At 36.9% G+C, this 13817-nt stretch overlaps 1 protein-coding gene across 1 annotated transcript in view; it reads right to left on the reverse strand.

The window, feature by feature from the left end:
• The window catches only part of GLRA3 (glycine receptor alpha 3), a 189581-nt gene that overhangs the window by 157561 nt on the left and 18203 nt on the right, over window positions 1-13817 (reverse strand). The window contains exon 2 of the mRNA XM_082403611.1: window positions 5337-5464. Within this exon, the coding sequence (XP_082259737.1) occupies window positions 5337-5464 (128 nt within the window). The remainder of the gene's footprint in view (window positions 1-5336; window positions 5465-13817) is intronic.

Consider the following 13817-nt stretch of genomic DNA (forward strand, 5'->3'; position numbering starts at 1 on the left):
CCACAATGTTCATTGCAGAACTATTTTCAATAGCCAGGACATGGAAGCAACCTAAGTGCCCATCGACATAGGAACGGATAAAGGAGATGTGGCACATATATAAAATGGAATATTATTCATCCATAAAAAGAAGCGAAACTGAGTTATTTGTAGTGAAGTGGATGGACTTAGAGTCTGTCATACAGAGTGAAGTAAGTCAGAAAGAGAAAAACAAATGCTGTATGCTAACACATATATATGGAATGTAAAAAAAAAAAAAAAGGTTGTAATGAACCTAGGGGCAGGACAGGAATAAAGATGCAGACATAGAGAATGGACTTGAGGACATGGGGAGGGGGAAGGGTAAGCTAGGATGAAGTGAGAGAGTAGCATTGACATATACACACTACCAAATGTAAAATAGATAGCTAGTGGGAAGCAGCCACATAGCACAGGGAGATCAGCTTGGTGCTTTGTGACCACCTAGAGGGATGGGATAGGGAGTGGGGGAGGGAGGCGCAAGAGGGAGGGGATATGGGGTTATATGTACACATATAGCTGATTCACTTTGTTATACAGCAGAAACTAACACAACATTGTAAAGCAATTATACTCCAGTAAAGATGTTTAAAAAAAAAAGAAAAAAAATAATCAAACAAAATCTAAAAATATAGGGTGTAGAATTTAAATCTGTGAACATTTCAGGTGTTCATCTGCAGTTTTAGAAAGCCTTATTTTTTTTTTTGAAGTTTTCAACTTTATTTTATTTTTTTTAACATCTTTATTGGAGTATAATTGCTTTACAATGGTGTGTTAGTTTCTGCTTTATAACAAAGTGAATCAGTTATACATATACATATGTCCCCATATCTCTTCCCTCTTGCGTCTCCCTTCCTCCCACCCACCCTCCCTCTCCTACCCACCCTCCCTCTCCTACCCCTGTAGGTGGTCACAAAGCACCGAGCTGATCTCCCTGTGCTATGCGGCTGCTTCCCACTAGCTATCTATTTTATGTTTGGTAGTGTATATATGTCCATGCCACTCTCTCACTTTGTCCCAGCTTACCCTTCCCCCTCCCCGTATCCTCAAGTCCAGTCTCTAGTAGGTCTGCATCTTTATTCCCATCTTGCCCCTAGGTTCTTCATGATCATTTTGTAAAATTTTAGATTCCATATATATGTGTTAGCATATGGTATTTGTTTTTCTCTTTCTGACTTACTTCACTGTGTATGACAGACTCTAGGTCCATCCACCTCACTACAAATAACTCAATTTCGAGAAAGGCTTATTTTTGAAGAGATTTTTCTTGTTAAGATGACCTTGTATTACATAAAAATGAAAACAGAAAATACAGTTTTTTCAAAAAATAACTGAATTTTATTCAAGAAGTGTAGTGTCTGGATGGATAGGAATAATTAAAATGGATAAAGAAGATTCTAACACTTTCCCTGAAAAAAAATATGGGCAGAAATGAGTAATAGGTACACATTCCATTCTGGGGATAGAATGAGTTATAGCAGAAGAGACTGTATGAAAATTGGATTTGTGATGGGGGAGAAAAGGATTAATATAGAGGAATATTACAGATGAAAAGACAGAAACCACAGAGACATAGTTAAGGCAAACAATGCTATTTCTAGATAAAGAGAATGGTCATTGGAGACAGAATGAAAAAACCTAACGAAAATGCAATAAATATATAGGAGGAATACACAAACAGGTGATTGCTGACAGAGTACTTTCTGCCTGAATCCAAATTAGTTTTAAGGTTATCAAAGACCAACTGAGGGCCTAAATAATAGGGTCAAAGGAAAGAAACAAAATCTAGAAAAAGCTGGTAGATAGTCTAGTGAAATAATATTTTATTGTCTATGGATGTACTTTTATTTTCTATTCCATTGCTTTTTTTCTGTTAAACTGGTTTCCAGTTTCAAATGATTCCTGGAAACTTCTATTTCAAGATGGAGGATAGAGCATAGTTTTCTTCTCTCCAAATGCATAAAAATTATATTACTGAATAAAACTGAGACTAGATATATCACACCAAAGAGAATGAGAGGAAAGTCAGAATTGGTTTAATCACATAAAATATAGAAGGCAGGAGAAAATGGCTGACAGACAAAACAGAGAAAAGTCTAAAATAAATGATGATTAGAACTGCATGGAGAAGGAAGCTAAGTGCTAAGAGGCACAAAGTTCAGGGTCATCATCCACAGGAAAGGAGGTGGGGAGTTAGATGGGGCAGCAGGGGAGGCCATGGACGCCTGTCTCAGGAAGCTCCCTGCTCCCCCATTCATAGTCCCCTAGAGCCGGTATGGCCTGGAGTTTCCATGGGTTTGAAGGATGCACATAACTTTTTTTTTTTTCGTTTTGCAAACATAGCTTATTAAGGTGATTGGAAATAATATGATTCTGTAAGCAGTGCTGACTTTTTAAATGTTTTCTTTTTCCAGCTTTATTGAGATATAAAAGGCATACAACATTGTGTAAGTTCAAGATGTACAACGTGTTGATTTGACACACTTGCATACTGCAATAAGATGATGACTTTAGCATTAGCTAACACCTCCATCGTCACATAATTACTGTTTCTTTTTTGTGGTGAGAACTTTTAAGTCTATAATACAGTACTGTTAACTATAATCTCAAGGCTATACATTAGATTCCCAGAATTTATTCAACTTCTAACTCTCTGCAAAAAAAAAAAAGACTGGGGAAAACAGGATTCCTGCCAGTACCTCAAAACGAAAGTCATCGTTATTCTGGTATTTGGAGAACCCCAGACCAAAGCCTCGCCACTCAACACTCACCTAAAGCAAAGCTGTGCCCAGGGCACTACCACCTCTGTCAGATTTCCTTTCCCAGAGAGAGAAACAGCAGAAAACTATCTCTCTCCATACACAGCAGACAAAAGATGTATCAGCACCCAGGCAAATCAACTCAGCCCTTCCTCAACTACAAAGCATTTCCATCATATGCAAGAAAACTAATGGCTTAAAGAGAGTGAACAAGATGAATAAACATAATTATTCCTGCAGGAAAAAAAAGAGAAATTATTGGGCAGAAAAGAAAAACAGAAGAGGAAGAATGCAAGAATGGAGGCATCCATTTAGCAGTCTAGTTAGTGCAAAGAACTTTCATAGCGCCTTCTTTGTAAAAGGCCTGGAAAGTCATCAAAGAGATTAAACAGATGCTCACTGGAAGTAACCAATTTTCCTTTTGGAGTGTTTGCCTCAAAGAAGTAGAACTGTGCTGAAGGTCTGTTGAGGCTATTCATCCCTAATATTTTTGGACAATTTAATTTTTGCCCAATTCAGGTACACGATTTTTACTATTATCATAAAACAACAAACAGATAAACATACAAAATAGCACCCGCCTAGCAATGTGCAACACAACCTTCCTGTAGTTTGTGTGGCTTATGCCTGGTACTGCAGTGTTTTCTCTCAAACAAATAGGATTTTTAAAAGGTGTACTTATTTTAGAGAAATGATACAAAATAGTACAAATAAGTATCATAATTTTGTTTAAAGAAAAATGTCTACATCTAGAGTTTTTCAAAGTTAGCAGTATATAAAAGAGCAAATACAAAGTTACATTTTAATAAAGTCATTTTATAGTTTTTTAATAATTGTTCTTCTCTATGGTCTGGAAGATAAATTTTGTTTTAATGTAAACGTACTTGTGAAAACAATCACAAATTTAAAATCAGTATTCCAGAAATAAATTTTATAATAATGTGTTTGAGACTGAAATAATTATCAATAATATTATTGTTAAGTGTTGATAATTTGAAAGGTGAAAATGCTGTCACATTATTATTATAATTTGTACTTCATTGATTGTTAATTAGGTTGAATATTCTTATTTATCTTCTGCAAATTGTCTGAGAATGTCTCTACTAAGATTTTTTGTTTTCCTCTTATGAAATTTATAAATTCCTGAAAGGTCAAACATACAGGTTTTTCTCAATAATTTTATATTTTAAAAATATTTTCCTATTGTCTGATCAGTTATCTAGGTATTTTCTAGGTTTTTTTTTTTTATTAAGATTTTAATCCATGTCCAGTGGTCAGGACTCCGCGCTTCCACTGCAGGGACATGGGTTCCATCCCTGGTTGGGGAACTAAGGCCCCGCATGCTGCGTGGCACAGCAAAAAGAAAAAAATTTTTTTAATCCATGAAGAAGTGAATACTAAATCATTTAAGTTATTGTAATATATTGTCACATCTGTTTGGCAAATTTCTGTTCCTATTCTTTTTTTTAAATATATACTTAATTTTGCTCATTTATTTTTTCAAAAAACTTAGACTAGTGGAATATCACATTGTTGAGTCATGCCCCTAAAGTCTCACAGTATTAATTCCTGGTTTTTGACAAATTGGAAGGGAAAGCATATATAATACCCACTTTAAATTAGTTCATTTGATTCAGTAGGCACATTTCTTAAAAGAAAAAGAAAATAGACAAGGGAATAGAGGGGAAGGTGGTAGGGTGATGATCGAAATAGGTGAAGGAGATTAAAAGGTATGAACTTCCAGCTGTAAAATAAATAAGTCAACGGCGATGTAATGTACAGCATAGGGAATAGTCAACAATGTTGGAACAACTTTGTATGGTGACAGATGGTACCTAAACTCATTGCGATCATCATCTCATAATGTATAAAAATATCAAATCATGAGGTTGTACACAAACTAATGTAATGTCGTATGGTCCAAAGAAGACTAATTCTGAGAGCTATTAACATGAGACTGTATTTCTTCTTTCAAGACATATCTTTGACCAATATAGTGCTTGGAGGATTATTGGAAATAAGCTTTAGAATTTGGGGGAAATCAATTTGAAAATTTATCTTGTTTAATCATCTGTCATACAGAGTGAAGTAAGTCAGAAAGAGAAAAACAAATACCGTATGTTAACACATATATATGGAATCTAAAAAAAAAAAAAAGGTTCTGACAAACCTAGGGGCAGGACAGGAATAAAGACACAGATGTAGAGAATGGACTTGAGGACATGGGGAGGGGGAAAGGTAAGCTGGGATGAAGTGAGAGAGTGGCATGAACTTATATACACTACCAAATGTAAAACAGATAGCTAGTGGGAAGCAGCCGCATAGCACAGGGAGATCAGCTAGGTGCTTTGTGACCACCTAGAGGGGTGGGATAGGGAGGGTGGGAGGGAGACGCAAGAGGGAGGAGATATGGGGATATATGTATACGTATAGCTGATTAACTCTGTTATAGAGCAGAAACTAGCACACCATTGTAAAGCAATCATACTCCAATAAAGATGTTAAAAAATAATAAAAAATAAAACACATGTCATATATTGTAGTAAGCAAAACAATTACCTTTAAAATTGGGTCTGATTCTTGCATCATACCCCGACGTCCTTCCCATTAATTTATCCAGAAAGTCAGAAGGTGACATTGGGGCACTTCGAGACCTTGCACTATCTGTTTCCTTTGTTGCAACCAAACTGCAAATGAGAAAAAATAATACAGATTTTACCCCAAAAAAAGCCTTCCTAACAGTTGTTACCTAGAAATATAAAATAAAAATGCTAAGCAAAAATACAATAAAACCAAAAAATACAGTTTGAAAACAATAAAACCAAAAAAAAGGTTTATATACTGTATAGTGAATATTATCATAGCGACAGCTAGGTATTTATAGATTTACAGTCAGAATTTATAATTTTTCACATGTATTCAGTGGTGACAATATTTAAGTCTGGAAACAAAGCTACTCCAAATTATTAGGCTTTCAAAATTTATATTTATCCAAATTTGATTTCTGATTGCAATTTTTAGCTAAAATTATCCTAAGTTGTTCAGACATAAGAAAATATGAAAGTTCAGCTGTGAAATACAATTCTTATTGCTTTTATAGAGGAAAGGAACATCACCTTTCAAGTTTTGAGAATTGTTCTCAACAGTAATAAAACTTCGGTCCTACAGATTAAACAACAATGTTCTTTTCTTCAATTAGAGTGAGTGCTTCCTATATTAGTAACATACTCAGTTAAATTCATTCTGCTTTCACTTTGTGTCATTCATATACAGTACATTTTGTTCAGACCTGAAATTTGTGCATGACGTTTGAGAAATTACCCTAAATGTGGTCTGTGCAGTCGGCTATTATGGGATGAGAACCTGTGTCCAGGAAAGTTAAAGGGTTATTGTATTTTTTTCATTCAAACATTTTCCTTTTTCTGCAGCTGCTCATCCGAGAAGCCCACAAATGACTGAACTCCCGACCAGCCCCTCATTTACCTAGGTTGGTCCCCAGAAGGTCTAGGCCTACTTGCTAATATCAAATGATCTTTTTTATCCACAGAGTTTGCTCAGAAAAGTGAAGCAGGCTTTCTGAACACACATCTGTTTGAAATGTTTATATTCAACCTGATGTTACTTCCTGGAGATTGTCAGTCATCACGTCCTCCCAGCTCTGTCACTCAACTTAGAGCATCGCCAAACCCTGAACCTTTGTGGTCACTCTCAGCAGTACCAAGTTATTAAATTCCTCCTGCCAGAATGTTTAATAGAAAGGGAAAATAAACCTTAGAGCCATCACCATTAAATCGTCTACCACACACATATATTCAATAATTCATAATCACAACGGTAAAATCCAATATCAATGGTAATGTGAGAACAGTATTTCTGAAACAGCACCTATTAACTCTTGCCCTGTTCTAGAGGATATATCTAGTTCTGGACATTCTAAATCACTTATCTTCTCGTAACTTTCATTCTGTCTTTCATGCTTTCTCTCTAAACAGAAGCTTCTTCTCTCCCTATTCTTCTGGTTCCATATTACTTTGTAAGCCTTTATCTCTGATTATTACTGGTCAGTTGAACTCCTTGCCATGCTGATCCCTGGAAAGTTTATTCTAATGTCATCATCATCATCATGAAAGAGAAAACAACCCTACTCTCCTCTCAGTAACTCCAGAACTTTCTTCTACCATCTGGTTTTAAGTAACTTTTACCTGCCCTCTTAAGCAGCATTTGTCCACTTTCCATGGCCCAAGAAGAGCAGGCAGAAGAAGGCATTGTCAGAGCTCTCCTAGCTACATATTACTGCTTCTAAACTATTCCCTGTATTTCCTTTGCAAAATCCTTCCTTTCAGTTGTCAGAAAATAAACTTGTACATTCTTTTACCAACAAATAAACCAACTCACCTGGATCTGAACCAGTAATACTCTGTCTCTCTACTTTTAAAAAAAATTATAGTTAACTATGTACGCTGAATTGGCATTCCCTCACATTTTGCACTGAATGGGGGAGATTATCGTAGGTTATCCAGGTCAGCCCTATATGCAGTGACATGTATACTTAGAAGAGAGATGCAGAGGTATATTTGATGGCAGGCAGAAGAGGGAAGGCAGTGTGGCCGAGAAGCAGAGATTAGAGTGATGTGGCCATAGCCAAGGAATGCCGGCGGTCAACAGAGGCTGGAATAGGAAGGGACAGAGTCTCCCCTAGAACCTCCGTGGGAGCGTGGTCCTCCTCACATCTTGTTTTGGGCCCAGTGAACTGATTTTAGACTTCTGGCATCCAGAACTCCGAGAAAATAAATTTCTGCTGTTTTATGCCACCCAGTTTGTAGTAAATTGTTACAACAGTCAGAGGAAACTAAAAGAAGCCTTCCCGTGAATTTTTCGTTTTAGTTACTCTACCATTCAAATCCAAAATTTCTCTGCTGTTCTTTCTGTAATTTCTTTCTCTCTGTTGGTATTTTGTATTTGGTGAGATATTATTGTCATACTTTCTTTCCAGTTCTTTGGGCATGGTTTCTTTTAGCTCTTTGAATGTATTTAAAATAGCTGATTTACGGTCTTTGGCCAGTAATTGACTTTTCTGAACTAATTCTGTAAATTCTGTATTATTTGTCATATATGACTATGTGATATCTTTTCACTTAGCTTAGAGATCAGCTAATAATTGGACAGGGATTTTTTAAAATTCCCAGGACCAATAAATCTCACAGTATTTTCTGGGGGTCCTGAGTTCATGGGGTTTTGCTTCAACTTTGAGTCAGGCAGTTGACAAATCTGCCTTAGCCTTTACCTCCTATTTGCACAGGGCCCAAAGGCCACCAGAGTTGAGAATTCAGGGTCTCCCTGGGTTTTTCCTGAGCATGCATACAGCCCTGGGTGTATTCATTTGCCAGGATTCTCTTAACAAAGTACCACTGACTGGGTGGTTTAAACAACAGAAATTAATTTTCTCACAATTCTGGAGGCTAGGAATCCAAGATCAAGGTGTTGGCAGGGCTAGTTTCCTCTGAGGGCCTCCATCCTTGCTAGTAGGTGGCCGTCTTCTCTGTGTCTTCACATGGTCCTTCCTCTTTGTGTGTCTGTGTCCTAATCTCTTCCTAGAAGGACACCAGTCATATTAGATTAGGGTCCACCAATATGACTCCATTATATCTTAATTATCTACAAGTAAAGTCATGTTCTGAGGTATCGGGAGTTAGAACTTCAACATGTGAAATTTTGGAAGGATGCAGTTCAGCCCACCATACTGAATGCTCACAGCCTTGTACATAATGTGTGGACTTCTAGATGCCCAAGAATATGTGGAGCTTTTCTAAATCCCTATGAACATATCATTCTGCTGCTTTTTCTTTTAAGATTCATGGTTAGTCTGTTGTTTGCACCCACTGTTCTCTACTGCCTCAGGTACTCATGAAGTTAAAAAATTGACAAACATCTCCAGGAAAGGGTGAGCTCCAAGTTAGTTCAAATAAAAGTCTTGCGAGTGGGGTATCCCAGAAAACCTCCAGACAGGTCAAATAATGACAATTTTCCAAGAATATGGTTTTAAAGGAATTCAAACTCCATTCTGTCCCCTCTGGTAGCTGCCAGGCTGCTGTCTTTACTGTTACTGCAGGCTATTGGCTTACAATGCTACCAGGAGCTGGAGAAAGGGGGATGGGAATAGGGCAAGTTATAACACCAGAAATCCCACTGTTCTTACCAAGATTCAGATGTTTTTCTTGATTAAGCTAATTCGTGGATTACTGCACGTCTCTGATTAATTACCAGAGTTCTGAACAAGTTGATCCTCACTTTTTTTGACAGTTTTCTCACTGCTTTTACGGAGGAGGGAATTTACAGAGGTCGGTATTCCACTAATTTTGCTATCACTGATCTGACAATGTGTCCATGTTGGATGGGATGGTTGGTGAAGACTTTCTAAGGAATTGAAATGTGACCTGAGTGGGAGCAGAGGGAAGGACATCCTAGGCAGAGGGAACAGCTACTTCAGACTAGTGGTGCTGGGACAACCAACAATCTACTGGCAAAAATAATATAAACCTGATCTATTTCATAGCCTGAATATAAACGAATTTCAGATGATTAAAGCTCTAAATATAAATATGTAAATAATTAAATGATATATTTTAAAATAGTTCAAGAGCAAGCATGTGTATTTATTTCCTCTTTCTTGCAACGTTCATTAAAGTAATATCAAATGACAAAAGAGATATAAACTTTAATTAAAAGACAACAGGAAGGAGATGTCAACAAATTAGAGATTCTTACAAGTTCTGGAAGATGAGAAGAGAGGACAGAATAGAAAGATAGATGGAGAGAGAGCAGTGGAGGAGAGTTTTCAGAAATGGATAGAAACACATATTTTCAAAGTTAATGAGCCCACTGAGTTCTAATAGAGAATTAGGTCTAGAGCTATTATTGCAAAATTGCCAAACATTAAGATTTAAGAGAAGATCCTGAGGGATTCTGAAAGAAAAAGGAAAACACAAAAGAATGAGACCAGACTGGCTTTAGGCAAATGGGCATTTGTGCACGCTACAAGACAACACGAAAAAGCCATCAGAGTTCTCGGTGAAAATAGTTTTTATTCCATATTTTCAATCCAGTGGACCAGCCAATCTATGAATCAAAGGAGAAGTTATTAAGCAGTCCCAAATTCAAGTAATGGAATAGTCTACCTGCATAAATGTTTTCTTGGGAAAATCATGGAGAATATACTGTAGCAAAATGAGGAAGTAAACCAAGCAGTAGAATCCTGGAAGGAGCTGATACAACTTAGAAAGTAATAATGGGATTTCCTCAGATGAGATCTATGCAAAAAGGCTCAGAAAACAAATATATTGCTTTGATCAGAAGAAGAGAGAAATATAGTAAGGCCATTTTGCTGTCAGGGGCCGTGAAGCTTAGAGTATATCGCATAGACAAAATGGTAGGATTAAGAATGTGAGGGGAAAAAAATAAGTCTGAAGAAGCATTTAATGTAAGTAAAGACAAAAGAAGACAATTAGAAAATTGAAAGAAAACAAAATGTAAAACAATAATAATATAAGAATATTATTCAGATGTATGGAAAAGACCTTCAGAATAAGAAAAACACAGAGACATTTAAAAATGGTTGCTCTTAGGAAGGACAGCTAAGTACAGGGAAGACGGGATTGAGAAGGGCTATGGACAATGTTAAAGCTCTATACCATTTGTTTTTTTAATCCATAGGCAAAGTATACTTTGAAAAAAGATTGCAGTAAAGGATTAAAAATATACAAGAATGTGTTTAAAATTTGTCATAGACAAGGCAAGACAAAAAGGAAAGGCTAATTTATTTAGTACCCACACTTAACTCTTTTTCTTTGTTAGATATTGAAAATGCACAACATGACAAGCATTGTTATGGGGGCTTGAATTCAGCAACAAATGAAACAGACCAAAATCCTTTATCTTCATGAACTTACATTCTAGCAAAGTGGAACATAGTTAGCAAGAACTGTAACAAATTAGGAAATTATGTACTATTTTGAAAGAAAGGAGAATTCAGAGCAAAGCAAAAGATAATCAGAAGTGATAGGATGTGAGGGTTAGCATTATTTTAAGTAGAGTAGTTAGGGTAAGCTTCACTGAGAAAGGGATGCTTCATCCAGGTGTGGAAGGAGGTCAGGGAGTTGGCCACATGAGTACCTGAGGAAAGAGTATTTATTCCAGGCAGAGAGAGCAACCAGCGCAAAGGTCTAAGCCAGGAGCATGCTTGATGTATTCACAGAACCCAAAGGGACTAGAACCGAGTCAGCAGGGGGATAGTAGTGAGAAATCAGATCAAAGGATTAAATGGAACAACAAATCATGTGTGGGCATGAGTCTTTATAAGGAATTTGCTTTTAGTTTGAATGAAATGGAAGTTTTTAAGGCATTGAGTAGATCCATGGAGTGGCTTGCCTTTCTTTTGTAAAGAATCACCATGACTGATCTGTTAAATCCAGACTAGGGCGGGGCTGGGATGGCTGGCAGAGACCAGCAGATCACTGTCATAGCCCAGGTGATGATTGCTCAGACCGACTTGCCACATTGAAGGTGATGGGAACTGGTCATATTTTGGATGTATTTTAAAGCTTGAGACAAGATGATTTCTTGACTGATTAGAGTAAAAAAGAGAGTGTTCAAGGAGAAGTACATGCTTTTTGGCCTAAGTAACTGGAAGGATAGACTCGATTAACCAAAATGGGGAAAACTGTGAGAGGAGTAGGTTTGGGGCAAGAATCTGGAGACTGGTTTCAGGCGTGTGCAGTTTGAGATGTCCATTTGATGTTCTAGTTGCTAAGTATGCAGATAGTTCTATGGGTCTGAGGAATGACATCCTTTTTTTTAAATTGTTTAAGGCACAAATTTGGAAAGTACTATAGACATATAGATGGTATTTAAAGACTTGAGACTGGAGGAGGCCACCAGGGAGTAAGTACAGATAGAAAGGAAAAGAGAGGGAGGAGGAGAAAACAGCAAAGCAGACTGGGAAGAGCAGCCAGTGAAGTAGGAGGAAACCCAGCAGAGTGTCGTGTCCTGGAAACCAGTTAGAATAAGTACATCAAGGAGGAGGGAGCGATTAACTGCTAAAGGCTGTGGGCTGGTTGGTTAAGATTAGGACTGAGAATTAGCCATTTCATTTTGCCAGGTGGGTGACAGCTATGACCCTGACAAGTGCAGTTTCAGGGAAATGGTGAAAGTGAAAGCCTAATTAGAATGGGTTCAAGAGAGAATTAGAAAGAAATTGTGGCTGTGAGTATGGCTCTAATGTGCAGATCTTTGAAATAATGCATCAATATTAAAAACTTATGCACAACAAGAAGCACCATAACAAATTGAACGAGCAAATTAAATAGTAGATAGCTAACAAACATTAACATCTGAATTGTATAAAGGACTCCAACTAATCATTTAGAAAAACGGTAATCCAGTGGAAGAACGGGCAAAGGATATGAATAAGCAATTCATAGAAAAAGAAATAGAAATGTACATTTAGTATAAAATAGTTTGCTCAAACTCAGTTGTAATCGAGAAATGCTCATTTAAATAGAGACTAGATAACCATTACAATTGTCAAAATTTAAGTTTAGTAATGTCAAGAATTGATGAGTATATGGATAAAAGGTACCTCTAAATGCAATTTATACACTGAAGGGCAGCATATATAGCCATTTTAAGGGGGTATTTTATGGTCTATATTTAAATTATTAAGACATCTTCCTTACGACCCAGCACTATTTGATGTACAATTGTTGGTATTAATAAAAATAGAAAATTACCTACATAGCTATCAATGTGGTTTTTTTTTTTATAAATGGTGGGGGGGGTTTATTTTATTTTATTTTATTTATTTATTTATTTATTTTTATTTATGGCTGTGTTGGGTCTTAGTTCCTGTGCGAGGGCTTTCTCCAGTTGCGGCAAGCGGGGGCCACTCTTCATCGCGGTGCGCGGGCCTCTCACTGTCAGCGGCCTCTCTTGTTGCGGAGCACGGGCTCCAGATGCACAGACTCAGTAGTTGTGGCTCACAGGCCTAGTTGCTCCGCGGCATGTGGGATCTTCCCAGACCAGGGCTCGAACCCGTGTCCCCTGCACTGGCAGGCAGATTCTCAACCACTGCGCCACCAGGGAAGCCCAATGTGTTTTTTTAAATCTCTGATATGATCCTACTTTAGATTTGTGCAGCAGTAAACAAAATAAGGTTATTCTACGTGTTCTGAAGTAGAAAGTAAAGAAATACCATTGAGTGAAACAAATAGCAAGTACAAAATAATATTTTTAGTGTACTCTTGGGATGCAAGGGGCTTCAAATTAGCATCCTTTCCTCAGCTCCCTAAAGTATAAAACAATTCGAGAAATTTTTTCAAGAGGGTAAAGGATTTGGGATCATAACATCATCTTATAACTGATTTTATAAAGCTGATTTGGGGGAAAGCATCCGATATCTGAGGACACATTGGCTTCCTAATGCTGAATTGAAAACACAATCATGTATTACCTGAGTAATTATAAATAAGTAAAATTAATTCACATAAATACTTTGAAATTGATTTTAATTAAGTACCTATAATGATTAAATTCAAAATTATAAATACAGATTTGGGGGTTTTAAACATCAATTGTTATAGCAGTTGCATACATAAGCTTTTCAAAAAGTGCTAGTTACATTCTGAATCCCAATAGCAACATTTAGTGGAAAATATGTTATCAATATCACCTTTTCGTTGTCAAATCAGTGAAATAGCACTTGATTTCTTCAAGCCACTCATGAACTATAAAATGTTTCTCATAAATATTGTTGACCCTCTCTTCCTTCTAGGAATGGATATTCTTTCTTTTTCTCTCTGACTTATCCAAAAAAGACTTCCTCCTTTAGCCTGATTCTAGACCATAATGTCTACAGATGATCTTCTGAAACCCTCTTATTTAAGTTGTGTCCACTCACCACACACACACACACACACACACACACACACACACACACACACACATTCATACCCAGGAGGTGTAAAGTACTTCACCACCTCTAAACAT

This window comes from Balaenoptera borealis (assembly GCF_965194805.1).
Source record: "Balaenoptera borealis genome assembly, chromosome: 8".
NCBI lineage: Eukaryota > Metazoa > Chordata > Mammalia > Artiodactyla > Balaenopteridae > Balaenoptera > Balaenoptera borealis.